The 27,732-nt window shown below is 56.3% G+C and overlaps 1 protein-coding gene across 3 annotated transcripts; it reads left to right on the forward strand.

Annotated features, from left to right (window-relative positions):
- On the forward strand, nt 1-27,081 carry LOC105464480 (golgi associated, gamma adaptin ear containing, ARF binding protein 1). Of its 3 annotated transcripts, XM_011712431.2 has the most exons (18): nt 56-71; nt 4,254-4,419; nt 5,095-5,179; nt 8,124-8,199; nt 10,604-10,702; nt 12,408-12,531; nt 12,980-13,080; nt 13,831-13,911; nt 15,452-15,592; nt 15,677-15,758; nt 17,096-17,203; nt 17,911-18,063; nt 22,915-22,979; nt 23,450-23,622; nt 24,413-24,609; nt 25,515-25,684; nt 25,918-26,028; nt 26,114-27,081. In XM_011712431.2, exons 5-18 carry the CDS (start codon nt 10,619-10,621, stop codon nt 26,222-26,224), a joined length of 1,701 nt encoding a protein of 566 aa, XP_011710733.2. In that variant the 5' UTR covers nt 56-71; nt 4,254-4,419; nt 5,095-5,179; nt 8,124-8,199; nt 10,604-10,618; the 3' UTR covers nt 26,225-27,081. The 3 variants fall into 3 exon arrangements, with proteins under 3 accessions (XP_011710730.2, XP_011710735.2, XP_011710733.2); XM_011712428.2 differs by lacking the exon at nt 4,254-4,419 and having other exon boundaries at nt 1-71; XM_011712433.2 differs by lacking the exons at nt 4,254-4,419; nt 17,096-17,203; nt 17,911-18,063 and having other exon boundaries at nt 1-71.
- The last annotated feature ends 651 nt before the right edge of the window (nt 27,082-27,732 follow it).

Below are 27,732 nucleotides of genomic sequence, written 5' to 3' on the forward strand. Positions count from 1 at the left end.
CGGTGCCGAGGCTGGGGGCCGGTGGCGGATGGAGCCCGCGATGGAGCCGGAGACTCTGGAGGCGCGAATCAGTGAGTGTCCGGGAGGGGCGCGGACCGGAACCGGAACCGGAACCGGGGGCACGAGGCGGGCCCCTTCACGGTGGGGGCGGGGTACGGGGCGCCCCCTCCTCACGCCCCGCCCCCGGCCCGGGAGGGGCGGTGTCCTCAGTCGGCCCCTCAGACCCTGGAGTGATGGAGGACCCGGTCCTCTGCGCGGTTCAGCGGTTGGAGCGGGCGCCGCCCACCTGTCGGATCCCTGGGCCACGACCCCTGGGAGGGGGAGTGAGCTGCGCCCCAACCCCCCAGGCTCACATTGCTTCGCGGAGTAGCGGCCCGGGGAAGGAGCGCGCGAGCGGTGCCCCGGGGTTGCATCTCACACCCGGGAGGGAGGGACCCTACAGTTCTCAGGCCCCGAATCCTCCACTCTCTGGCCCTGCATGGCGTTCCTGGAGCACGCAACTACTCACATTTGCTCATTACCCCGTCCTGGAAGGGAGGACCCTTTTGATTCCTCCCGCAGGTCCCAGTCTCTGGCCACACAGTGAGAAACCCCCACACCCTACAGGCTTGGAAGAGTCTTAGACTCCAGAAGTATTAATAATTCCAAGCTCCCTGTCACTACCTTCAGCCTGGCCCCTCAGCCTCCAAGATGCCTTTCCCAGCTCTTGCTGAACTTCCTTCAAAGGCCTCTACACCCCTTTTTTTCTTGTTTCTCCTCAGACACAGCTTCCTATTGCTTAGGCTTCCTAGCCCCCGACCCCTCCACCTGAGCTCCTTAACCCATAGCCCTGATGATCCCCCGCTGTCACAGCCCCGCTCCTGGACTCTGCCCCTGAAAGTCGTGGCTGGCTTCTCCCTGGTCTAGTGAGGGCTGTCTCCCAAGGCTTTAACTGCTGTTGGGGCCTCATCGTTGCCAAGGCCTCAGGGAAGCCTCTTGGACCCGGCTTTAACTGCTGTTGGGGCCTCATCGTTGCCAAGGCCTCAGGGAAGCCTCTGGGACCCGGGCACACCGGCCACTGTCTAGCGTGGCTTGGGGTCATGGCCAGCCGCTTTTAAGGCAGGCTTGAGCAGAGTTGAACCATGAGGTTGGCCCCAGAACCAAACCTCTGGGGATGTTGGAGAGTCATCCTGGCCAGCAGAGAGGCAGGGGGTGGAAAAGGGGCACTCAGCAGCCCTTGACCGTTGTGAATGCCACAAGTGTCCGCCTGGGTCTCAGCAGCAACTGGGCTGGGGGGATGGGTGGGCCCCTGGCTCACTGATCTCAGACACAGGACTTGAGCTGTGGGTCATACAAAACATTCTCAGGTTTAGCAACAGTGGAGGTTTTCTGAGAGTCCAGAGAGTGTAAAACAGGCAGAAGTTAGAGATACCTGGGTTTGGCTGGGCCCTGACACATTGGGGCTGGAATTTTCTCCTTTCCTTCCCCTTTGTGTCCTAGGAGAATTGTAAGATCTTCCCTCTTCCCTTGTGGAGGCTGGAGGTAAAAGGTAGCTTCTTTATTTATTTATTTATTTTTATTTTTATTTTTTATTTTTTTTGAGACGGAGTCTCACTCTGTCATCCAGGCTGGAGTGCAGTGGCACCATCTCAGCTCACTGCAAGCTCCGCCTCCCGGGTTCGCACCATTCTCCTATCTCAGCCTCCCAAGTAACTGGGACTACAGGCGCCTGCCACCACACCCAGCTAATTTTTTTTGTATTTTTAGTAGAGACGGGGTTTCACCATGTTAGTCAGGATGGTCTCGATCTCCTGTCCTCCTGATCCGCCTGCCTCGGCCTCCCAAAGTGCTGGGATTATAGGCATGAGCCACCGTGCCCGGCTTTTTTTTTTTTTTTTTTCTTTTTTCTTTTCTTTTTTTTTTTTTTTTTTGAGACAGGTTTTCGCTCTTGTCACCCAGGCTGGAGTACAGTGGCACAATCTCGGCTTGCTGCAACCTCCTCCTCCCGGGTTCAAGTGATTCTTCTGCCTCAGCCTCCTGAGTAGCTGGGATTACAGGTGTGCACCACCACACCCAGCTATTTTTGTATTTTTAGTAGAGACGGGCTTTCACCATGTTGGCCAGGCCGATCTCGAACTCCTGACCTCAGGTGATCCGCCCACGTCGGCCTCTCAAAGTGTTGGGATTACAGACGTGAGCCACTCATCCGCCCACATCGGCCTCTCAAGGTATTGGAATTACAGGCGTGAGCCACTGCGCCCAGCCTGGTGAGGTAAATGATGTTATTGCCAGAGTGGCAGAGTGGAGCCTTACCCTGTTGTGAAACACCTCCCTCCCTCTCTAGGTGTTCTCCCCAACTGGCTGCAAGGGAGGGTATTGCCCTTGGATAGAATTAAGAGGGCCGAGGGTCAGGGGCCAAGGGCCAAGGAGGTCGGTCGGATCTCCTTGGACCTGGAGGCCCTGGCTTTCAGCCAGATGCAGGGGGAGAAAGATGATGTCTCATGATGCCAGCGCTTCCTCTTCACTGGCGTCGGACCCGAGAACAGTCCAGAATCAGCTTCTCTGACCTCACTCCCACTCACATGTCTCTGACACTTGAAGGACTTCCTGTTTTAGGGTCTTCCCGCTGGGTGTCATTGAATGGGCAGTGATTCTCTAACTTTAGACTGGTGTTCCCCAGCTTTTGGGGACTCGGAGGCAGAGTAGACAGTTACCCTTACCCCTGGGGTGGGGAGGGTCATATTCGTGGTATCCCCAGGAGGTCACCAGGGGCTTCGTTTTTCTGAAGGACTGGAGGGTCTTGTGGAGCTCCTGGGACAGAGATCTAGATCCAGAGAGAACGTTCATCCTTCTGATCTCAGTTCAGCTCTGAGAGCCCTCCCAGAGAGCAGCTCCCAAGGGCTCCAGAGTCCTCCGAGAGCCCTCTGGGAGAGCAGCCCCCCACCCCCTAGGCTTTCTGCACTTCTCCTTGCTTTGCTTTGCTCTGTAACATTTCGCAACAGTCTGCAGTACTGCTGGGTTTGTTAATCTCAGTATTCATTGTTTCTCTTGCTGGGCAGTGAACTTCAGGAGGGCAGGATTTTGTCTGTTCACTGCTGGAGCCCCAGCACCCAGAATACTTAAATCTGAGTTGGATGAATGGCTGCCAGCCACTGGGATTCCAGGGCTTTGGGCCCCCTGCCATAACATATGGCCCAGGGCAGGCGTCACATGCTGGGTCAGTCCCCAGCCTCCTGTTCACACATCCTTCTCTGTTCTGCCTCCTGGGCTGTCCTTCCACACCCTCAGCTCAGTGCTTAGGCTTGGGCAGAACTGGCTGGGAAGGGGTGATAGTTAGAGGTGGGGTGTGGAGAAATGAAGATCGGGCTCTGGCTGTCCCCATGGCCTTCCCATGCAAAAAGTATTTTGTCATCCAAAATCCATATTTCAGCAGGTGCAGTGGCTCATGCCTGTAATCCCAGCACTTTGGGTGGCCGAGTTGGGTGGATCATTTGAGGTCAGGAGTTCGAGACCAGCCTGACCAACATGGTGAAACCCTGTCTCTACCAAAAATACAAAAAAATTAGCCAGGCATGGTGGTGGACACCTGTAATCCCAGCTACTCTTAGGAGTCTGAAGCAGGAGAATCGCTTGAACCCAGGAGGCAGAGATTGCAGTGAGCCAAGATCTCGCCATTTTACTCCAGCCTGGGCGACAGAGGGAGACTCCTTCTCAAAAAAAAAAACAAAATCCAGCAGGTGGCTCACACCAGTAATCCCAACACTTTGGGAGGCCGGGGTGGGCTGATCACAAGGTCAGGAGATCGAGACCGTCCTGGCTAACATAGTGAAACCCCATCTCTACTAAAAATACAAAAACATTAGCCGGGCGTGGTGGCGGGCACCTGTAGTCCCAGCTACTCGGGAGGCTGATCCAGGAGAATGGCGTGAACCTGGGAGGCCGAGCTTGCAGTGAGCTGAGATTGCACCACTCACTCCAGCCTAGGCAACAGCACGAGACTCTGTCTCAAAAAAAAAAAAAAAAAAAAAATCCATATTTCATTCCAACTTTACAAGATGGGGAAATCGAGGTTCAGGGAAGCATGTAACCTAGATTGTTGTTTAACCAGTATTGGGGGTTAAAGGGGTGACCGTCCGGTCGTGTTCACACCCACTTCATGTAGACCTGTTGGCCCTCTTTCCTTGCCACTACCCATTTCTGGATTCAGACTTCCCCAGAACCTCACCCCTTGCCTGCCCTCAGCTGACTGCTCATTCATTCATTCATTTGCCAAGGGGAGACAGGTGTGGACATGAGTGGCTGGGATGCAGTGCCGTAGCAGGCTGGGGGACATGAGAGAACCGATCCAGCACTGCTACCCTGGGCAGGAGTAGAGGATTAGGGAAGGGGACACCGGAGCCACTCCCAAGGGAATGAAGGCTTTCTGAACCTGTTGTGATGGTAAGACCCATAATCCTTACTGAGGCCCCTCATTCTCTGCCTCATGCAGCTACCCACATCTTTCCTGCCCATGCAGCCACGTGCGGGTCAGAGGTGGACCAGCTCCAGCCTGGGTGACTCCTGGCCCCTGCTTGTGTGTTGCCTCTTCCAGGCAGTCTCCCTAACCCCAAACTGAACTGAGTCCCCTCCCCTGTGTCTCTGCAGCTCCTTGGCTTCCCTCTGTCACACTTTATTGAGAACCTAGCTTCCCTTAGCACACTTCCCGGCTACACGGCTCCTTGAGGGCGGGACTCTGATTTTTTTCTCCCTTACTTCTGGATCTCCTCTGAGCATAAATTCCATGAGAATTATGGAGACACTGTTCTCAGCAGAATCAGAGGAGATGGGGCTGGCCTGATGGGTCCAGCTGCAGGGGTGGGGGGAATGGGGAGGAGGGAAAGAGCCCTGACCATAGTCTCTAAAAGTGGGGCCCTTAGGAGAGCAGCTGTGCTCATCTGTCTGTTTACACCCGCGCTCAGGTCTTGAGGCTGTCTGGGCAGGAAGGCAAGGGGAGAGCTTTCCCACGTGCTCAGTCGCACTCCCCTCCCACTCCTGACCACACCTTTGTCAGGGTCAGGAGCGGAAGAGCAGGAATCCCACTGCCAGGCCACAGTGACCCCAGCTCTCCTCTTCCAGATAGAGCCACGAATCCCCTGAACAAGGAGCTTGACTGGGCCAGCATCAACGGCTTCTGCGAGCAGCTCAACGAGGACTTTGAGGGGTAGGTAGCCGGCCCCGCCTGTTTGCACTGCCCTGCACTCTCCAGAACCCAGTCTCGGGTACAGAAGCCTGAGTGGGTGGACACCCGGTTTTCATTCTGAACATACTCACAAAGTGATGAGGATAAGGTCACTTGGTACTGTTTGGGTGTCACTCTCTGGGGTGGGCCTTGCTGGTTCCATGTAACAGGTAAAGAAATCAAGGCTCAGAGGACTCAGATCTGCCCCCACATCTCACAGGGAGAAAATGCTAGTCCTGAGCTTGGTAAGACCCAGGCCTGCTGGACCCGCAGCCAGTGCTTTGTGGGGAAGGGCCCCCCAGAGGGAGAACTGCGTGTTCCCCAACTGGGAGGAGGCCAGTAGGCCCTTTCCTCAAGGAAGAACCAGAACTTCCTGTGTTAGAATCACCTAGAATGTTGGCCAGGCACAGTGGCTCATGCCTATAGTACCAGCACTTTGGAAGGCCGAGGTGGGCGGATTACTTGAGGTTAGGAGTTTGAGACGAGCCTGGTCAACATGGTGACACCCCGTCTCTACTAAAAATGCAAAAATTAGCTGGACATAGTGGTGCATGCCTGTAATCCCAGCTACTCAGGAGGCTGAGGCAGGAGAATTGATTGAACCCAAGAGACAGAGATTGCAATGAGCCGAGATTGCGCCACTGCCCTCCAGCCTGGGCAGCAGAATGAGATTCTGTCTCAAAAAACAAAGAATTACCTAGAATACTTGTGAGAAATGTACATTCTTAGCCAGGCATGGTGGCGCACATCTGTAATCTCAGTTACTGGGAAGGCCAAGGCGGGAGGATCCCTTGAGGCTAACCTGGGCAACATAGCAAGACCTCATCTCTTAAAAAATTTTTTAAAAAAGGGACGGGTGCGGTGGCTCATGCCTGTAATCGCAGCACTTTGGGAGGCCTAGACGGGTGGATCACGAGGTCAGGAGATCAAGACCATCCTGGCTAACACGATGAAACCCTGTTTCTACTAAAAATACAAAAATTAGCCGGGGGCGGTGGCGGTGCCTGTAGTCCCAGCTACACGGGAGGCTGAGGCAGGAGAATGGCAGGAACCCAGGAGGCCGAGCTTGCAGTGAGTGGCGATCGCACCACTGCACTCCAGCCTGGGCGACAGAGAGAGACTCCGTCTCAAAATAAATAAATAAATAAATAGATAGGCTGGGTGCGTTGGCTCATGCCTATAATCCCAGCACTTTGGGAGGCCAAGGCAGGCGGATTACCTGAGGTTGAGAGTTCAAGACCAGCCTTACCAACATGGAGAAACCCTGTCTCTACTAAAAATACAAAAAAAATTAGTCGGGCATGGTGGTGCCTGCCTGTAATCCCAGCTACTTGGCAGGCTAAGGCAGGAGAATCACTTGAATTCCGGAGGTGGAGGTTGCAGTGAGCCGAGATCGTGCCATTGCACTTTAGCCTGGGCGATGAAGTGAAACTCAATCTCAAAAAAATAAATAAATAAATAAGTAATAAAAAATAAGGCCAGGCGTGGTGGCTCATGCCTATAATCCCAGCACTGTGAGAGGCTGAGGCGGGCGGATCATGAGGCCAAGAGATCGAGACCATCCTGGCCAACACGGTGAAACCCCGTCTCTACTAAAAATACAAAAATTAGCAGAGCGTGGTGGTATGTGCCTGTAGTCTCAGCTACTTGGGAGGCTGAGGCAGGAGAATCACTTGAACCCGGGAAGCCGAGGTTGCAGTGAGTCGAGATTGCACCAGTGCACTCCAGTATGGTGACGGGGCAAGACTCCATCTCAAAAAAATAAATTAAATAAATGCCCATTCTTGGGCTGCCCCCAGACTCGACTCTCCAGTGAGGGGTTGGGAATGGACAGTCTTTTTTTTTTTTTTTTTTTTTTGAGACAGAGTCTTGCTCTGTCGCCCAGGCTGGAGTGCAGTGGCGCCATCTCGGCTCACTGCAAGCTGTGCCTCCCAGGTTCATGCCGTTCTGCCTCAGGCTCCCAAGCAGCTGGGACTACAGGCACCCGCCACCATGCCTGGCTAATTTTTTTGTATGTTTTAGTAGAGACGAGGTTTCACCGTGTTAGCCAGGATGGTCTCGATCTCCTGACCTCATGATCTGCCCGCCTCGGCCTCCCAAAGTGCTGGGATTACAGGCGTGAGCCACCGCGCCTGGCCGGGAGTGGACATTCTTAGTGGCCTCCCTTGGTGATACTAAAGTTCCGGGACCACAGACAGTGGTATGTGTGTGCTTTGGAGTCATGTTGCTTGGGTATGAGTCCCGTCCCCTCTCTTAGCTGAGCAACCTTGGGTGAGTGGTTGTCTCCGAGAGTCAGTTTCTTCACACTTGAAGGAACTTCCCACGGTGAGGTGGGAATGACAGTGCTGCCTGCCTTATGCAGCTTAGGCAGGAAAGTGCATGTGAGGCTCCTCACACGTGACCAGTTCAGCACATGTGAGCTCTTACCGTCGATGGCAATGGGTCTTTTACAGTCTGGTAGATGAATGTCACCACCTCCATCATGAAGCTGCTCTGATTTGCCACAACAGAACATCCTTTGCCATCTTGAGTTCCTGGGGAACTGTGTCAGCCCATCTCTCGTGGCATATTGTACTTGTCTCTATGGCAAGCCAAGCCAAGGACGTGACACGTCAGAGTTCTTAGGCCAGCCCAGGAGCTGAGCTCACACCTTTTGAAGGTCCCCGCCTGCACTCTCTGCCTGGCCCCGCCTTGCCACAATCCCAGGCCGTATCTGATCTGGAGGGGGAGCTGGGCCTTTGCATATGCCTGCAGAAACCTTGGAGGGCTGAAGTCTCAGCGGCAGGCTGGAGTGGTGACCCTCCCCTAGGGTGACCAGGGCTCCTTGGAGGAGGGCTGCAGTCCCGGCGGGCTGGGGTCACGGCCCTCCCCTAGGGTGACCGGGACTCCGTGGCGACTCTGGCTCTGTGTTGTTCCTCCCACCCAGGCCTCCACTCGCCACCCGACTGCTGGCCCACAAGATCCAGTCCCCGCAGGAGTGGGAGGCGATCCAGGCCTTGACGGTGAGAAGGGGAGAGACCACCATCCATCCCCGGCCATGTGATGACACCAAGGGAGGCCAAGACTGAAGTTATTGGGGTCCATAAGGCTCTTCAGAGCCCAAGAGAGTTGTGCTAAGATGGCCCAGGATAGAGGTCCGGGCCCGCCCCAAGGGTCCCACCACAGCCAGCAGGCTGGCCTCCCACCCCAGCATCCATACACATAGGCCTCTTGCTGAGCAAAGGCCCTCTACGGTCATCTGGTCCAGGGGTTCCTTGCTTCAGCTGCACATCGGCTGCCTTTCAAGGAAGCGTATTTAACACATGGAATCAGGGCTCCACCCAGACCTGCCAAGGCCACACTCCTGGAGTATCTGCATCCAGAGATCTGCACGTTTGTAAAGCTAAGGGGTGGCGCTTGGGCTCAGGCCTGAGGTTTCGCATCTGTTCAATAGCAGAGGAGAGAGGGGTGTACGTCTGTGGCCTCCAGCATGGGCCACGTACCAACCCACCATAAAGCAAAGCTGATTTTAAGTGGTGGTAGAGAAACAGTTTCTCTCTTTTTTTTTTTTTTTTTGACGTGGAGTCTTACTCTCGCCCAGGCTGGAATGCAGTGGCGCGATTTTGGCTCACTGCAAGCTCCTCCTCCTGGGTTCACGCCTTTCTCCTGCCTCAGCCTCCCCAGTAGCTGGGACTACAGGCACCCGCCACCTCGCCCAGCTAGTTTTTTGTATTTTTTTTAGTAGAGACGGGGTTTCACAGTGTTAGCCAGGATGGTCTCGATCTCTTGACCTCGTGATCCACCCGTCTCTGCCTCCCAAAGTGCTGGGATTACAGGTTTAAGCCACCGCGCCCAGCCAACAGTTTCTCTTTTAGTACTTATTTTTGTTTTTTTTTTTGTTTGTTTTTTTTTGAGACGGAGTCTCGCTCTGTCGCCCAGGCTGGAGTGCAGTGGCGCGATCTCGGCTCACTGCAAGCTCCGCCTCCCGGGTTCACGCCATTCTCCTGCCTCAGCCTCCCGAGTAGCTGGGACTACAGGCGCCCACAACCGCGCCCGGCTAATTTTTTGTATTTTTAGTAGAGACGGGGTTTCACCGTGGTCTCGATCTCCTGACCTTGTGATCCGCCCGCCTAGGCCTCCCAAAGTGCTGGGATTACAGGCGTGAGCCACCGCGCCCGGCCTCTCTTTTAGTACTTATGTGTTTACTTGGGTGCAGTGGCTTATACCTGTAATTTCAGCACTTTGGGAGGCAAAGGCAGGAGGCTTGCCTAAGGCAGGAGGCTTGCCTGAGGCAAGGAGTTCAAAGCTACAGTAAGCTATGATTGTGCCACTGTACTCCAGCCTGGACAACAGAGTGAGACCCTGTCTCTAAATAATAATCGTTATTGGCCGGGCGCGGTGGCTCAAGCCTGTAATCCCAGCACTTTGGGAGGCCGAGGCGGGCGGATCACAAGGTCAGGAGATCGAGACCACAGTGAAACCCCGTCTCTACTAAAAATACAAAAAAATTAGCCGGGCGCAGTGGCGGGCGCCTGTAGTCCCAGCTACTCAGGAGGCTGAGGCAGGAGAATGGCGGGAACCCGGGAGGCGGAGCTTGCAGTGAGCCGAGATCGCGCCACTGCACTCCAGCCTGGGCAACAGCGTGAGACTCCGTCTCAAAAAAAAAAAAAATAATAATAATAATAATAATAATAATAATCGTTATTGTTATATATTTGTTTTAACATTTTTTCTTGAGTATAACTAGTCCTATGATTTCATAGATATACCTTAGGATGAGGCCAAGGTAGATGTTGCTCATATAAGGTTTTTTTAAAAAAGGAAAAATAGGCCAGGCACAGTGGCTCACGCCTGTAATACCAGCACTTTGGGAGGCCGAGGCGGGTGGATCACCTGAGGTCAGGAGTTCGAGATCAGCCTGACCAACATGGAGAAACCCCGTGTCTACTAAAAATACAAAATTAGACAGGAGTGGTGGCGGGTGCCTATAATCTCAGCCACTCGGGAGGCTGAGGCAGGAGAATCACTTGAACTCAGGAGGCAGATGTTACAGTGAGCCGAGATCATGCCATTGCATTCCAGCCTGGACAACAAGAGTAAAACTCTGTCTCAAAAAAAAAAAAGGAAAAATAGTAAGAAAATAATGTACAGTTGGTACTCAGATGTGGGGCCTAAGCTATGAACGGGACTAGAGCATCGCTACAGGTTGGGCATTGCTGGGCACTGCAGGTCACCTGACCCTATCTCCCAAGGGGGTAATGATCAATCCCAGAGGCCGCTGTGACTCAGAATCTTCCATCCTCACAAGCCGTTCCCTCCCTTCTGAATGCCCACCCATGGGCTTCTGGCCCCTGGCCAAGGCATGGGAGGGAGGCCGTGGCCTCTGATGCTCCTGGGCGTCCCCTCCCATCCCCCATCCCTGCACAGGTGCTGGAAACATGCATGAAGAGCTGCGGCAAGCGGTTCCACGACGAAGTGGGCAAGTTCCGCTTTCTCAACGAGCTCATCAAGGTCGTGTCTCCCAAGGTTGGTGCCCCCAGCCCAAACTCAGACTTGCCCTATCAGATGTGGGGAGAGGAAAGGGGACCTTCAGACTGTGGAGCGACTTTTCCAGGGAGCCTCCTGCTGGGGTGTCACCTCAGCCCCCCATTAGAACTCAGACATAGGACAAACACAGATCCCTTCTCACAGTCCCCTCATACTTGATTCTGGGACAGCCTGGGGTCTCAGAGGAGTGTTTCCAGGCTGGCCAGGGGCGGGGCAGCCATGGAACTGCCCGGTGCTTAGGGAGAAATGATCCCAGGGAATACGTACAGCCAACAGATGGCTGTATGTGTCAGCGATCTCTGGCCTGAAATCACTCCCTGTGGATTTGGCCATAGCACCCTACCTGGTCTCTGGCAGGTTTCCCTGTCCCCACCACACAAGAGCACCCTCCCTGGACCTCAGCATCCAAGGCCACAGACCTGAGTGATGGAGCCTGCTGGCTCCAGATGGGCCATCATCCCCAGCTCAGCCCAAGGAATCTTCCCACAGACCGTGAACATTTCTTTTTTTTAAAGTTTTTTGGAGACAGAGTCTTCCTTTGTCACCCAGGCTGGAGTGCAGTGGCATGGTCTCTGCTCACCATAACCTCCACCTCCTGGGTTCAAGCAATTCTCCTGCCTCAGCCTCCCAAGTAGGTGGGATTACAGGCGCACGCCACCATGCCCTGCTAATTTTTTATATTTTTAGTAGAGATGGGGTTTCACCATGTTGGCCAGGCTGGTCTAGAACTCTGGACCCCGTGATCCGCCTGCCGTGGCCTCCCAAAGTGCTGGAACTACAGGCATGAGCCACCATGCCCGGCCTACCTACCAGAAACTTTTTTTTTTTTTGGACAAGGAGTTTCACTCTTGTCACCCAGGCTGGAGTGTAATGGCACGATTTCAGCTCACTGCACCCTCCACCTCCCGGATTTGAGCTGTTCTCCTGCCTCATCCTCCCGAGTAGCTGCAATTATAGGCGCCCACCACCACGCCCAGCTAATTTTGTATTTTCAGTAGAGGCAGGGTTTCACCATATTGGTCAGCTGGTCTTGAACTCCTGACCTCATGATCCACCCGCGTTGGCCTCCCACAGTGCTGGGATTACAGACGTGAGCCACTGCCTCAGGCCTACTGTGAACATTTCTCAAGCTGTTTGAGTGACAGCCCACCCCCTTGGCCCTTCTTTGCTCAGACCCATCCTTTGACCAGAGCTACTGAATGACCCATATGGCCTCCCATTCTCCTCCCAAGAGGGGACTCTGGTGTGAGAGCCACTTTCCCCAGCCCAGTTTGCTGGTAGGAAATGGGGAGTAGGCCCAGGGCCTCCCAGTTCCACCCTCACCCCTCCCTGGGCAGCCTGGAGGCCTCTGGCTCCTCCTTCCTGGGATGTCAAGGCTAAGTTCCCAGAGCCAACCATGAGCAGGCCTGTCCCTCATGTCAGTTCTGCATCCTCACCATGGTGCCACCCAGCAGGTGGGGAAACAGACACTGAGGGCTGACCCAGCTAATAAGTGGCAGGGGTAGTAGGTGAACTCAGTCTACCTCAGGCTGGTTGGGTGGGGCTGTGAGGACCCTGTAGGCCAGAGGGCTTCCCGGGGAGTCCTGCCTCGAGTCCTGGGGAGGCAGTAGGGTGTGGACAGGGCTTGAGGCTGAAGTGAGTGGGGCCGGGCAGTATCAAAGGCCTCCCTACTGTGTCCCTGAAGTATCTGGGCTCTCGGACATCGGAGAAGGTGAAAAACAAGATCTTGGAGCTCCTCTACAGCTGGACAGTGGGCCTGCCCGAGGAGGTGAAAATCGCAGAGGCCTACCAGATGCTAAAGAAGCAGGGTAAGGCACACAGAGGGTAGGGGGGTGACCAGGGCCTGCCCTCCCCTCCCCCACCATGAGCTGGGGCTCCAGCAGCTTCAGGGGCTTCTGAGCCAGCAAGGTCATGGGTCTGTCCTTTAACTCCTGGAGAACATACAGCTAGTGTGGCCTTCTGTGCTCTGCCCGAGGCTAGCTTGGGTGGAAAGAAGGTGAGTTCGAATCAAGCTTCCCCTCAAAGAGTGGTCTCCAGGGAGTAACCTCAAAATATGGGTCCCCAAACCATCTCCCCCAGGCAATTTTGATGGAGTAGGTAGGAGCAGGCCCAGGCCACCAAGAGTCCAGACCCAGCGTGCTGGCAACAGACTGACCTCCCTCTTCTGTCCTGCCCTTGCCTGCCCCCGTCCCCGTGTCACCCCTACCCCTGGGCCTGGGACATATTGACAGCCTTTCTGACACTCATCTAATCCAGGAATTGTGAAGTCCGACCCCAAGCTTCCAGATGACACTACCTTTCCCCTTCCTCCTCCACGGCCCAAGAATGTGATCTTTGAAGATGAGGAGAAATCCAAGGTGAGACTCCAAGGAGGCACACTGGGGACTCCAAGCCCAGGTTGGGGTCCATGGGTTCTGGCCCCTAGCTGCTCTGGCATCAGCTGTTGGAACAGAGGCACACACTGAGCCCAGGCATCGTTGTGGATGGTGGGTGCTGTTTACTGGGCACTTGATGTGTGCTGAGTGTGTCCCATACAGCATCCCCACGTTTAATAAATAGGAGTGTGTCTAGTGTCCCTGGAGTTTGTTTGAGGGCATTTCATAGGTTGATCAGGAGTTTACATATCTCTACGTATTTTGACCTTTTCAATAAGAATTTTACTAATATTTTGTTAATGTTAATAAAATTAAAACTTGTGGGTGAAAAATTAAACAGCCCAGGAGGAGGTAAGATTAAAATAAAGAGGTTAAAGTTAAAGCTCCCCTCTCCCCAGTCCCAGCCCTAGCGCTGGAGGGTATCTACTGCTAAGGCTCTCGTACATTGTCCCAGAAAGGTTCTCAGCCATGGGGATATAAGGAGCAGCATTTGTTGATTACTTATTTCTGCCAGGCGCTGTGATGTGCACCTTACACGCAGTGTCTCCACTGGCCTGTGGCCACCCTATCAGATGTCAATAAATTCTCACCATTTCACAGAGAGCTTAAGTAACTTATTCATGTCCCACAGGCAGGAAGCGGGGAGCCATCATGTGACTCCAGTCTTCTGACCCCTGGCCCAGGTGTTGGGTCTGCCCCCGTCCTCACGGTCACATCCCTCTGTCTCTGCAGATGCTGGCCCGCCTGCTGAAGAGCTCCCATCCCGAAGACCTCCGCGCAGCCAATAAGCTCATCAAAGAGATGGTGCAGGAGGTAGCAGCTGAGCCTATAGCACAGGGAGGAGGCGGGATGGGGGTATTGAGCTGGGCCACCGAGATGGGACTGTATGTGTCTTCACGTGGAAGGAGCCCTGCAGTGACCCAGGGCTGGCACAGCAGAGAAGCTGATGGCTGGGCGACCAGGGTGTGCAGGGAAGGATTCCTGGCAGCCTGGGTGACTTGCTCTGGATGGGCCTTTGGGAGGCTGGCTATCTCTTTGTCAAAAGTTAGAAACGAATTAGGCCTTAGTGTATTTTTAAAAATACATAAATATATGTAAGTATGTATATGTGTATGTATATGAGGAGATTTCTTTTGAGACAGGGACTCACTCTCTTGCCCAGGCGGGAGCACAGTGGCATGATCATGGCTCATTGCAGCCTCAACCTCCTGGGCTCAAGCAGTCCTCCTACCTCAGCCTCCCAGGCCTCTGGCACTAAATACATGTGCCACCACACCTGTATAATTTTTGTATTTTCTTTTTTGTGGAGAAGGGGTTTTGCCATGTTGCCCAGGCTGGTCTGGAACTCCTGGGCTCGAGCAATCTGCCTGCCTTGGCCTCCCAAAGTGCTGGGATTACAGGCATGGCCAAATGTTTAATTTTTAAGTAAATATACATATGTTGCCTGGGTACCTGCTGAAACTCTTTTTTTTTTAATTGAGACAGGATCTCATTCTGGAGTGCAGTGGCACGATCATGGCTCACTGCAGCCTTGACCTCCTGGGCTCAAGCCATCCTCCCACCTCAACCTCCCGAGTAGCTGGGACCAAAGGCACACGCTCCAACACCCAGCTAATTTTATTTTTTGTAGAGACAGCGTCTCCCTTTGTTGCCCAAGCTAGTCTCGAACTCCTGGACTCAATGTCCCTCCCATCTCAGACTCCCAAAGTGCTGAACAAAAAGTTTCAAAACTGGATGTGGTGGCTCATGTCTGTAATCCCAGCACTTTGGAGGCCAAGGTGGGAGGACGGCATGAGGCCACCTTTCACTCTGCAAAGGAGGGGCACGCACAGTAAGCAAAGGGGCAGGGGAAAGCCAGGCCACTCCCGACAGCAGCCTTTAAAGGCACGGGCTCCCCCATCTGCCAGGCACCAACACTGGAAGGGTCTTCGTGCTCGTTTCTAGGCTGTACCTGATGACCACAGAGGTCCCCTTCCACTGTAAAGTACAGGAACCTCCTTTGAAAGGGCAAACACAAGGAGGGTAGGAGTCACTGAGAACCACAGTGGAGGTGTAGGGCCCTGGGCCTTCAGAAGCACCTGGTGAGGGGCTTGGAAACCCAGGTTCCTGGGCCATCTTGGGAGATCCTGATGAGCTTGTGCAGAGGCCTGGACACTGGGGGCTTCTTGGACCACAGTGCCCTTCCTGGGCATGAGGGGCTTCTGGCAGGGCCTGCTAGAGCCCCACCCGGAGTCTGATCCCACAGTCACCCAGCTGTCAACCCGGATCCCAGCACACACTCTCTCAAGTGGCAGGGGGCGGTGCCTTGTCCAGGCCAAAGGTTCTCAGGGGCCCTTGGCCAATGTGTCCCCAGGACCAGAAGCGGATGGAGAAGATCTCGAAGCGGGTGAATGCCATCGAGGAGGTGAACAACAATGTGAAACTGCTCACAGAGATGGTGATGAGCCACAGCCAGGGCGGCACAGCAGCCGGCAGCAGCGAGGACCTCATGAAGGTGCACCTGCCTCCCTGACTCCCCCACTCCCCGCCCACTCCACAGCCCACGCAGACCCTGACCCGCCCACCCTGCTGCCCTCAGGAACTGTACCAGCGCTGTGAGCGGATGCGGCCCACGCTCTTCCGACTAGCCAGCGACACAGAGGACAATGATGAGGCCTTAGGTGAGCCCGGGGCAGGTGCTGAGGTCAGGTCCCCCACTCTCTCTCCATCTCCTGCCCCGACCTCCCCCAGGCCTGCTAAGTATCTGCAGTTGGAAGGAGCCACCACCAGGGGGCCCCCCTTCTCCAGCACCGACCCTGGGTTTTTCCACTCTGAGGACACAGAGGGGCCGCCCGGCAGTTGAGAGGCCCTGTGGGCCAGCCCCCTTAACAGGCACCTCATTTACTGCCTGCAGCTGCACAGGAGGCAGAACCATCCCCTTTTCACAACTGGGGCTAAGGGAGGAAAATGACTTGCCCAGATCACAGAGCAGAACCGTGGCAGAGCCGGGGGAGACGGAGGGCCATCTGCCCCTAGACCTTCCTCCCTGGTGAGGGCGAATGGAAGCTAAGAGTGCATCCCACGGCCCTGGGCAATTCCAGACCTGAGCCTGAAGGCTTCTGCCAGGGCCACATACCAGGTTCTTTTCCTTGATCTCTGCCCACGTGTCAACCTAGGCCACTTGGGCTGCGGTCTGGGTACCATCCACTCCCTCGTTAAGCAGGAGCCCCACCCAAAAGGCTCACTGCCCAGATTGCCCCACACCCTGGCACCCGGGCAGGCAGTGTTGCTGAGGGCCTCATTGGTGCCAGGCACTGTTCTAGGCCCTCAGGAATCTGGCACTGACCAAAGTTTGCAAAAGGCCAGGTACGGTGGTTCACACCTGTAATCCCAGCACTTTGGGAGGCCAAGGTGGGAGGATTGCTTTAGGCCAGGAGTTCAAGACCAGCCTGGGCAACATAGATCCAGTCTCTATTTCAAATATATTTGTATTTAAAAAAAAAAAAAAAAAAGGTTGACAAAAGCTTCCTTGTGGTAGTTTAGCGAGAGGAGACAGACAATAACCAAGTCCATGAGCACCGACAGTTTGTCACGGTGGTGAGTGACATGGAGGAAGGGAAGCAGGGAAGGGATGAGGTAGTGCAGGAGGGGTTTAGGACAGGCCGCCCTGAGGTGAGCCTTGGGTGAAGACCTGAAGGCAATAAGGGATGAAGCTGTGCAGAGATCCGGGGCAGCCAGAGAGCACAGCTGGAGTGGAGGCCTGGAGGCGGGAGCAGGCCCAGTATGTTAAGACAGCCCAAACAGTATGGCAGGGAGCGAATGAGGGGAGGGTGGGAGATGAGACCAGGGAGGTAGCGGAGGGCCAGAGCCTCAGCAGACAAGATGGGCTGTTCCCCTGCCCCTGCCCCTACCCCTTCCGCTCACACACAGGCGGTGATGGATGTGGGGTCCTCATCTCCTGCCGCCCAGAGGCCCCCACAGTCCTTCAGCCTGGCCTCTCCCCTCCTGCCTGTTCCAGCGGAGATCCTGCAGGCCAATGACAACCTCACCCAGGTGATCAACCTATATAAGCAGCTGGTGCGGGGTGAGGAGGTCAACGGTGATGCCACAGCCGGCTCCATCCCTGGTGAGAAAGTGGGGCAGGAGAGCTGGGAGGGCACCCATCAGGCTGGAGGGGCACAGAGAGTGCAGGGTGGTGTGCTGTTCTCAGAGCTGCTGGAATGACTGCCAGGGTGACCCTGGCCCCTTAAGATGGGAAGGCCCCAGTGAGGGAGCTGGGGGTGAAGTCTGTGCCAAGCCTGCAGCTGTGGGGGAAGAATCTGGATGCTGCGGGGGGAGCTGAGGGTTTGGTGAGGACAGTCAGAAGAAGGCTTTCTTTGACAAATCTGGCACCTGTTGTATAGGGCTGGATGACACCCCCGAGGCTTTATTTATCAGAAAGTGGGAGGGGGTTTAGGAAAGTAAACATTACAGACTCAGTTCTAATAAGGGTAAGATAGGAGCCTTGGGGGGTCACAAAAGGGGTTAGAATTGGTTCTGTTAGGGAGAAGTGGGGATGGAGGCGCCACACGGAAGCAGCCAAGTTTCAGCAGGGCCTTAAGGATGGGTAGCAGTTTGCCCAGTAGAGCTAAGAAGGAAATACATTCTGGACAGAAGTACCAACATATGCCAAAGAGAGGTCCTGTTGAGCAGCTTCCAGGCAGGGGCTGGTGTGGCCAGAGGCAGGAGGCTGGTGATAAAGCGTCAGGGTTAGGTGCTGCTCCCCCGCAACCCGTGGGCTCCAAAAGACACGTGTACACCCAGGACTTGCCAGCCTCTTCTTTCCCACCCCAGGGAGCACCTCAGCCCTGCTGGATCTCTCAGGCCTGGATCTCCCGCCTGCGGCCACCACCTACCCAGCCATGCCCACCCGCCCTGGCGAGCAGGCCAGCCCCAAGCAGCCCAGTGCCTCAGTTTCCCTGCTTGACGACGAGCTCATGTCTCTGGGTGAGGAAGGGGCCAGGCCTGGAGGAGGGCGGGCTCAGCAGCAGAGGGGGCATGATCCCAGGGCGCACTCACAGCTAGCGGAATACCAGCACCATGTACCCCAGGTGTCAATCCTGTGGGGCACGTGGATGAGCATTAGGCCCACTTCACAACGGAGGAAACTGAGGCTCGGGGAAGTTAGGAGCTTGTGCGAGGCCACACAGCCAGAGGGTGAGGCTGGCAGCCTCTAAGCCAGCCTCAGATAAGCTAACCAGCATTCAGGCTCTGGCAGCCTGGGGGGAAACCAGGGGATTTCCCTGCAACAGGTTAGAGCCTGGAATTGGGAACTGTCTGGGCAAAAGTTCAGCAGTTTCTTCATCCACCAAGAGGAGAGGGAGGGTTCCACAGCACCCAGAGGCTCCAGAGAAACTAGCCAGAGCATGAGGGACTCGGTGATCCAAGTTGGTCCAGGGCCAGGCCTGCTGTTACTCCCGGGCAGGCTCAGGCTCACCCCGGGGAAGCAGCAAAGCGGTCCCAGCTGCCCAAACCACGTTTGGGTTTCAAGCTGCTCTCAGGGCAGCAGCCCTATCCGAGAGCTGAGATCAGAAGAGCCTCCTCTTGAGAGCCACTGAAGGGATGAAGAGCAGAAGTGTTAGGGCCCATCAAAGGAATCCTCAGGGATGTGTTGGAAGCCAAGAGTCAGACTGTGGTCTCCTGAGCCAGTTCTGAAGCAAAAACCAGACCCGAAGGCCTTGAAGAAGTTATGGGGGCCCGGGGTGTCCTGGGCGGGGTCTGCCTGGGTTCCAGGAGTGCTCCCTTAGGTGGTGCCCACTACTGCATTCTGTCGTGTGTTAGGTGGTCCTGTCTTAGGTGACCCTGTGTTAGGTGGCCCTGCCTTAGGTGACCCTGTCTTAGGTGGTCCTGTCTTAGGTGACCCTGTCTTAGGTGGTCCTGCCTTAGGTGACCCTGTCTTAGGTGGCCCTGTCTTAGGTGACCCTCGCAGTCTCCGCAGGCAGGCACCGTTAATAGCTCCACTGCACGGCGATGAGGAAATGGCAGCATAGAAAGGCATGGTGGAGGCCGGGTGTGGGGGCTCACACCTGTCATCCCAGTACTTTGGGAGGCCAAAGCCGGCGGATCACGAGGTCAGGAGATCGAGACCATCCTGGCTAACATGGTGAAACCCCATCTCTACTAAAAATACAAAAAAATTAGCCAGGCGTGGTGGCAGGCACCTGTAGTCCCAGTTACTCAGGAGGCTGAGGCAGGAGAATGGCGTGAACCCAGGTGGCGGAGCTTGCAGTGAGCCGAGATCATGCCACTGCACTCCAGCCTGGGCGACAGAGCGAGACTCCGTCTCAAAAAAAAAAAAAAAGAAGAAAGGCGCGGTGGCTCACGCTTGTAATCCCAGCACTTTGGGAGGCCGAGGCGGAGGGATCACTTGAGGTCAGGAGTTTGAAACTAGCCTGGCCAACATGGTGAAACCCCGTCTCTATTAAAAATACAAAATTAGGCCGGGCGTGGTGGCTTAAGCCTGTAATCCCAGCACTTTGGGAGGCCGAGACGGGCAGATCACAAGGTCAGGAGATCAAGACCATCCTGGCTAACACAGTGAAACCCCCGTCTCTACTAAAAAATACAAAAAAATTAGCCAGGCGAGGTGGCAGGTGCCTGTAGTCCCAGCTGCTCGGGAGGCTGAGGCAGGAGAATGGCGTGAACCTGGGAGGCGGAGCTTGCAGTGAGCCCAGATCACGCCACTGCACTCCAGCCTGGGCAACAGACCAAGACTCCATCTCAAAAAAAAAAAAAAAAAAAAAAATTAGCTGGGCGTGGTGGCACATGCTTGTAATCCCAGCTACTGGAGAGGCTGAGGCAGGAAAATTGCTTGAACTGGGGAGGCGGAGGTTACAGTGAGCTGAGATGGCGCCACTGCACTCCAGCCTGGGTGACAGAGCAAGGCTGCATCTCACCAAAAAACAGAAAAGGAAAGGCTGGGTGACTTGTGCAGAAAGGACTCCAGGACTTGAGCTGGGCCCTGATCCTGAAGCCACACTCTGAGCTGCTGGGCTGCTCTAACTCATTGTTCATAAGCAAGGAAAGGGAAGTGAGGACCCGGAGTGTGGAGGGAGAGCTGAAGGAGAAGGAGAGCTGAGGGGAAAGGAGGCCCAGTTGTGAGCTCCCTTTGTGAACCCAGCAGCCGACATCCTCCCTGAAGCCGCTTACAAGCCCCATGCAGCTGCCCCCTCTTCATTCAGAGCCAAGGGTGACTGCAGGGAGAAGACCTTTACCCCGTTCTACAGAGAACAGGGTAAAGGTCAAGGGACAGGAACGCTCATGCAAGATTTATCTTCTCCTGTGGAGCCAGCCCTGGGCAGCAGCTACCTGAGGGGCAGTGGTAGGGAAGTACTGCAGGGCCACCAGCCCCCAGCCAGCAGCTGCAGCAACACCTCTACGGGAAAAGCGAGGTGCGACCGCACTTCCTGTCCCCGCACTGCACTGGCACAGTCCTCAGCTACCAGCTTCCTTCTGGTTTCCTCTCAGAGGCAAAGCATGGGGACACAGGAGCCAGAAGTGCCAGGGCAACCTGCAGCCTGGGCCTGGGGAATGGAGGAGGCCCTGGCGCCACACAGGGGGATGGTCCTCACTCTTCTTCATGGCAGGGGTGGGAGACAGGTTCCTGTCCGTCAAGGAGGGTGTTCAGGCAGCCTTAACCTCCCCCGTCTCAAGCGCGCCTCCCATCTCAGGCTCCTGAGTAGTTGGGACTACAGGTATGTGCTGCCACGCCCAGTTAATTTATTTTTTGTAGACACAGGGTTTCACCTGTGTTGGCCAGGCTGGTATTGCACTCCTGGCCTCAAGTGATCCACCCACCTCGGCTTCCAAAAATGCTGGGATGACAGGCATGAGCCGCTGCACCCACCTCTTTTTGGTTTTGAGATGGGGGTCTCACTGTATTGCTCAGGCTGGTCTCAAACTTCTGGCCTCGACTAATCCTCCCATTTCAGCCTCTCAAGTAGATGGGACCAGAGGCACTGGCTAATTTTTTTTCCTTTTATTCTTTTTTTTTTCTTTTTTTTTTTTTTTTTTTTTTTGAGACAGAGTCTCGCTCTATCGCTCAGGCTGGAGTGTAGTGGTGTGATCTCGGCTCACTGCAACTTCTGCTTCCCAGGTTTGTGCCATTCTCCTGCCTCAGCCTCCCTAGTAGAAGGGACTACAGGCACCTGCCACCACACCCGGCTAAATTTTTTTTTTCTTTTTTGAGACGGAGTCTCGCTCTGTCGCCCAGGCTGGAGTGCAGTGGCCGGATCTCAGCTCACTGCAAGCTCCGCCTCCTGGGTTTATGTCAGCCTCCTGAGTAGCTGGGACTACAGGTGCCCACCACCTCACCCGGCTAGTTTTTTGTATTTTTTAGTAGAGACGGGGTTTCACCATGTTAGCCAGGATGGTCTCGATCTCCTGACCTCTTGATCCGCCCGTCTCAGCCTCCCAAAGTGCTGGGATTACGGGATTGAGTCACTGTGCCCGGCCTTTTTTTTTTTTTTTAGTGGAGACGGGGTTTCACCATGTTAGCCAGGATGGTCTCAATCTCCTGACCTCATGATCCGCCCGCCTCGGCCTCCCAAAGTGCTGGGATTACAGGTGTGAGCCACCACGCCCGGCTATTTTCCTTTTATTCTTTAGAAATAGAGTCTCTGTGCTGCCTGGGCTTATCTCAGACCCCAGCTTCGGCTTCCCAAATAGCTGCGATTACAGACATTAGCCACTGCACCTGGCTGGTGTCTGCATTTTACAGCAGAGGCTGTCACCCCCCAAGATCACACAGCCAAGTGGCAGAGTTCTGTTCAAATGCTTGTAGTCAGGCCATGCTCTGTCTGAGTCCAGACTCTGCCACTTTCCAGCTGCGTGTTGTCGGGCAGGTTATTTACCAAGTCTGAGTCCATTTTCTTACCCCTAAAAGAGGGCTGAGAAGCTCACCCCTACCTTTGAAGGTTGTTTGAGGATTAAGCAAGACCAGCATCTGAAGGGCCTGACGCATCTAGAGCATCATCAATGTACTTTATCTCTGGCCTCTTAAGAAATGCATCTAGAAGATACCCAACTGTCACAGCTTCCTGGTACCTTTGCCTTGCCTGTCAGGTAGCACTTCGGTTTGGACCTCATGTTTTCAGGATTTGCTAGAAACAAGATCCCTTACCTTCTCTAGGTCAGATCTGGGGTGAACTTGGCGGACAGTATTCCAGGGCAGGCAGAGGTCAGGCTGGCTGGTGACCTGCTACCTCCTTCCCATCGGCAGCTAGTTCCAGGGCCATCCACAGGGCCCCCCAGCCCTCCATAGTACCAGTGAGCCTCACTGGCATGTGCCAGGGCCAACAGTGTCTTAAGCGTCACCCCCAGTCCAGCCCTGTCCTCGTATTCTTGGAGACACTGTGGCTTAGCCAGCACGGTGCCTAGCCCATGGTCATGCAGCAGGCGTCCCTCGAGTGGACCAGTGGTGGGCACAGAGCTGCTCTCTGCTTGCCTGGATGCATGAGGAGAGGAACCTCTTCTCCCTGCAGCCCAGCCCTGTTCTCTGCTGCCAGATGACAAGTGAAGATGAAAGTCCTGATGTCTGTTGTCTGTGTGCACAGTAGCTTTGGAGTGGCCTGGCCAGGACGAGGGGAAGCGTGTGTGGGGTCAGCACAAGGGGCTGCTGGGATCTTGGTTTCTAGTTCTGCTCTGCTGCTGGTTCCCTCTGAGAGTGTGAGTTTCTCCCCTCTGTGCCGAGCGTCAGAAAGGGGCAGGGAGCCCCACGCCAGCACACATGGCCCCTCGGCTGTCTAGCGTCTGCAGGGTCAGCCCAGCTCCTTCACCTCTCTCCTGCTTTCCCCTCAGGCCTCAGTGACCCCACACCCCCTTCAGGCCTGAGCCTGGATGGTACCGGATGGAACAGCTTCCAGGTAGGAGGGGACTACAAACTAGCCTGGCCTGCCCCAGTCCCAGGGTCAGGGCAGCTGGGACAAGCAGCCTGGGGAAACTGAAAGGATGGGTGGGCTCTGCTCAAGGGCCCAGGACCAGGGGGTGGTCCAGGGACCTGGAGGCACCCACCCAGGGTAGAGGGCCTCTCCTTACCTCCAGCTGTGTCTTCACCACGTCTCAGCCTTGGGACTGCAGCCCAGCCTTTAGGATTGGGATTGAGATGGGCACTCCCTCTTCCTTTCCCTTGAGGGTGACGGAGGCCCCTGGAATATAGAACCTCAACCAGACCCAGCCACCCTGCATCATGGACACGGGTGGTCTGGGGTCCTCACCTCTGTGACTGCTTTCCCAGATGTCATTTGCAGGGAGGACACTGAGCCTCAGGGCAGGATCAGGTGATGCTGACACCTCTCTAGACAGCCCCACCCCACCTGCATCCTTTTCCCCACAGTCGTCGGATGCCACTGAGCCCCCAGCCCCTGCTCTGGCCCAGGCCCCCAGTATGGAAAGCAGACCCCCAGCGCAGACATCCCTGCCAGCAAGCAGCGGTCTGGACGACCTAGACCTCCTGGGGAAGACCCTCCTGCAGCAGTCGCTGCCCCCGGAGTCCCAGCAAGTGCGGTGGTGAGGGCCCACCATGGCTGGCATGGGGTGGGGAGCACTTCCTGTTCCCACAAACCAGCAGCTTCTCCTGGGCTTGTCCAGGCCCAGCAGGGAGAGGCTCGTTGCTGTCTTATTCTATAAGCAGCAGATGCCAAGCACTGCACCTGCTTCTGGAAACACAGCAGTGCCCAAGGCAGACCTGGGCCCAGCTCACAGAGCACAGTTTATGAGACCTAGGCCCACTGGCCTGGCCTCCCCTCAGGCTTTCCCAGCTCCCTTGAGAAAGGCCCAGAAGGCCAGCAGAAGGGAGGACACTGGGCTGGAGTGAGCAGGTGGGGTACAGGGGGTAGGGAGAACAAGAGCTGCTCCTTCTAAAGGTAAGAAGACCCAAGGCCAGAGAGACAGCCACGTGTCAGGGACAGAGCCAGGAAGCCCAGCCTTTCCTGTGCCCCTGATCTCTCCATCACCAAAGAATCACTTCTTTTTCTTTTTTTGAGAGGGAGTCTCACCCTGTCCCAGGCTGGAGTGCAGTGGCATGATCTCGGCTCACTGCAACCTCCATCTCCCAAACTCAAGCGGTTCTCCTACATCAGCCTCCTGAGTAGCTGGGACCACAGGTGCGCGCTACCACACCCAGCTAGTTTTTTGTATTTTTTATAGAGACTGGGTTTTGCCATGTTGCCCAGGCTGGTCTCAAACTCCTTAGCTCAAGTGATCTGCCCGCCTCAGCCTCCGAAAGTATTGGAATTACAGGCGTGAGCCACCACGCCTGGCCAAGAATCCCTTCTTAATGCACTGTCCCCCCATTAAGGGAGAAGCAGCAGCCAGCCCCCCGGCTCACACTCCGGGACCTGCAGAATAAGAGCAGCAGCTGCAGCTCCCCCAGCTCCAGCGCCACCAGCCTTCTCCACACCGTGTCCCCAGAGCCCCCCAAGCCTCCGCAGCAGCCCATACCAACCGAGCTCTCACTGGCCAGCATCACTGTGCCCCTGGAGTCCATCAAGCCCAGTGAGTAGGGCTGGGGCAGGCTGGGCTGGGCTGGGTCAGCTTGCTGCCCTGTCAGGAGCTCTGTCTGGGGAAGCTGGTGGGAAAGCGGGGCTCCCCTGGCTCTGCCACTGGCCAACCAGTGGGGAGCTCTGAACAAGGCCCTGCCCTTCCCAGGAGTTAGTTTCCTTATCTGCCCCAGAGTAATCAGAGGACGGCTGTACAAACTCCAGGCTTATACAAGCAAGAAGACCTCTAGGGAATGGACTCTGGGCCTCTCCCTCCCCAGGAAGGCAGGGCTTAGGACACAGAGAGGTTTGGGGTCTCCCCCAAATTACAGAACTGAACCATGATAAAGACCCAGATCCAAGGCTGGGCTTTTCCAGCCCCGGAGCCGTAGCGGGACCGTGGCCCAGCCCCAGGCCCCGAGCAGACACATGAGGCCTGGTGGTCCTCAGATTGCCCTCTATGAGCTCCCTGTGACCAAAGACACTACCCCCGCAGTGTCTCCCAGCAGTGGGCAGAGCTGGCCCTTTCACCAGTAGGAGAACCCTGAGCTCAGAGAAGGGGAGTGACTGCCGTGAGGTCACACAGCGTGAGCCTCACCCTTGCCCAGAGTCCCTCACCCCAGCACTCCAGGCAGCAGCCACACAGCATTGGGGGAACCTGGGCTGTGATTCAGCTCTGGGGTGGGTGTCCTGCCTTCACTATCAGACTGGGGGTTCACCTGCCCTCTCTGGGCACCGCTCTGCACCGCTCTGCGCCCCTGGCTGCACTGCCGCCCATGGTCCAGGTAAGGCCCCAAGGGAGGGCTTTGCTCTTGTAGCCAGTACAGCAATCAGCTCCTGAGGTGAGCCAGGTGGGGGCTGGGGGCTGAGCGAATGTGCTCCAGCTCAGCTGTCCCATCTCCCTCCCACCTTCTCCCACAGGCAGCATCCTGCCCGTGACTGTGTATGACCAGCACGGCTTCCGCGTCCTCTTCCATTTTGCCCGTGACCCACTGCCAGGGCGCTCCGACGTGCTGGTGGTGGTAGTTTCCATGCTGAGCACCGCCCCCCAGCCCATCCGCAACATCGTGTTCCAGTCAGCTGTCCCCAAGGTGACAAGCCAAACAGGGCATGCTTCTGTCCTCTCAAGGCAGGGTGACATGGAGCTGGGTGGGGAGCCACCTGTCAGGGGACAGGTCTCCCTCGTTGCGTGTTCAGGGGGTAGAAGGGACCAGAAGGACTGAACCCCAGGACCCCCGGAGGGGAGCTGGCAGGCTGGGCCTGGTTCCTCGGAGCAGGGCAAGCAGCCAGGGCTAGCTGTGCCCATCCTGCTGTCTGCCTGCAGGTTATGAAGGTGAAGCTGCAGCCACCCTCCGGCACGGAGCTGCCAGCGTTTAACCCCATAGTCCACCCCTCAGCAATCACCCAAGTCCTGCTGCTTGCCAACCCCCAGAAGGTAAGGGGCCCCGAGGCGGTGCTGCAGGGTGGAGGCGGCCACTTCTCCTCCTCTGACCCCCCTGCCTTTGCCACCTCTTCCCCAGGAGAAGGTTCGCCTCCGCTACAAGCTCACCTTCACCATGGGCGACCAGACCTACAACGAGATGGGGGACGTGGACCAGTTCCCCGCACCCGAAACCTGGGGGAGCCTCTAGAACAGAGAGGGGCTGGGGAGAGGAAGGGGCAGAGGGACCGGTCACTGTCCAGCCTGGAGGGAGGCAGTGGTGGCCAAGGACACCCTTTGTTGCCCATGGCCATTCACCCCCAGGCCTGGTGCTTCTCCCCACACCCTTGTAGCCCTCAAGTGACTCTTCCCCCTCCTGCTCAGCCCTGCCCCTGCTGAGCCAAACCCAGTAGGAGGCTGGGCCTGGGTTTGCGCCACTGGGGTCTCCATCACCGGGACCTGGAGAGGGAGGGGCTGTGTAGCCTTGGAAGAACTTGGGGTCATGGGGAGGAAGCACAGCTGTCGGGGAAGGGCCAGGACCTCAGGCCCAGCCCCAACTCCAGCTGGGGTGGGGTCTTCCCTGCCTGTGTCTTATGCCTTATGGGAAGGCCCAGCCATAACTCGGGGGCCATGCTGGAGCTGGGGACCAGCTCAGGCCTCCTCCATAGGAACCCAGTGACTGGGGGGTGACCCCTACACCCCCAGCTGTTTGCACTCTGGTGTGTGGTTTGACTCTGCTTTTCTTCCGGATTGGCCCTATGGTCACAGCCACAGGGGACCAGGCTGGGGGAACCTCACCTGGCCCCTACTCCTCCTGGGGGTCTCCCTTTGCCATTGGGCCTCCTGAGGGACTGTGGGGGCTCAAGGGTAATGCCCGAGGCCATGGCCCCAGTGAGGGGCTGTGGGGCGCCTAGAGTTCTCAGTGTGTCTCCTTCATTCACTGGCCTCTGCTGGGGCCTCCTATGGGTGTCTCACGTCTGTCTATCCATCTGTCCGTGGTCAGAAGTGGGGTCAGTGTGTGAGTGAGAGCAGGAGTATTTATGAAAATAAAACGTCGTTTTTCCTGGACCACCTGCTCTCGTGGCCCTTTGGAGGTTGAGGGAGACGGGAGGGGTTGAGTTCGAGGTCCCCAGGGCTGCCCTGTAGACCTCTCCACTTCCATCTTTGGAGGTCAGGCCGTGGGCCCCCTCCCCACCGCCCCCAGGCCCTGCACCGGAAGAGGCCCTGCAAAGGGGCCTGTGGCCAGTGCTGAGTCATCAGAGAGGGCGCTGGGCTGTGGCGGGCCAGGACCGTCCCAGCTGGAAGTGGGCGACCGCCAGGGCCTGGCAGGAGCCCCAGCTGCTACAGACACTGAGGGGGAGGCCCCTGGCTGCTCACGACTTCCTCCTGCTGTGCTCAGCCCTCCACACAACCTCGATGCTGCAGCACCCCGGAGGGAAGTCCAAGCCCAGCTTCTCCCTCTCCCCAGACGTCGCTCCCTTGCCCAGCACCAATCGCAGTTTGTTTCAGAGCCGACCCAGGGACCCTGAGCTGGGCCCCTGCCACTCCCAGCGGCAGCTCTCCCCGACATAGTGCTATCAGAGTTTTCCCCAACCAGGAGGCTGGGGTCCAAGCTTGGGCGTGGCTTCGAGGCCACACAGCTGGGAGAGCCCTCCAGCGAGGGGGCGCAGGTCCAGGCAGATGGGCCCCGTTGTGTGGGAGGCCAGCCCCACGTGTGGC

This window comes from Macaca nemestrina, chromosome 15, assembly GCF_043159975.1.
Source record: "Macaca nemestrina isolate mMacNem1 chromosome 15, mMacNem.hap1, whole genome shotgun sequence".
NCBI classification, from domain to species: domain Eukaryota; kingdom Metazoa; phylum Chordata; class Mammalia; order Primates; family Cercopithecidae; genus Macaca; species Macaca nemestrina.

What these genes read in the sequence shown, in the direction of transcription:
- LOC105464480 (XM_011712428.2), top strand. Translation starts at nt 29, where the DNA reads ATGGAGCCCGCGATGGAGCCGGAGACTCTGGAGGCGCGAATCA. An exon ending in TCAAAGAGATGGTGCAGGAG is followed by an intron (nt 13,912 to 15,451) that starts GTAGCAGCTGAG and finishes ATGTGTCCCCAG; the next exon opens with GACCAGAAGCGGATGGAGAA. An exon ending in CGACGAGCTCATGTCTCTGG is followed by an intron (nt 18,064 to 22,914) that starts GTGAGGAAGGGG and finishes CTTTCCCCTCAG; the next exon opens with GCCTCAGTGACCCCACACCC.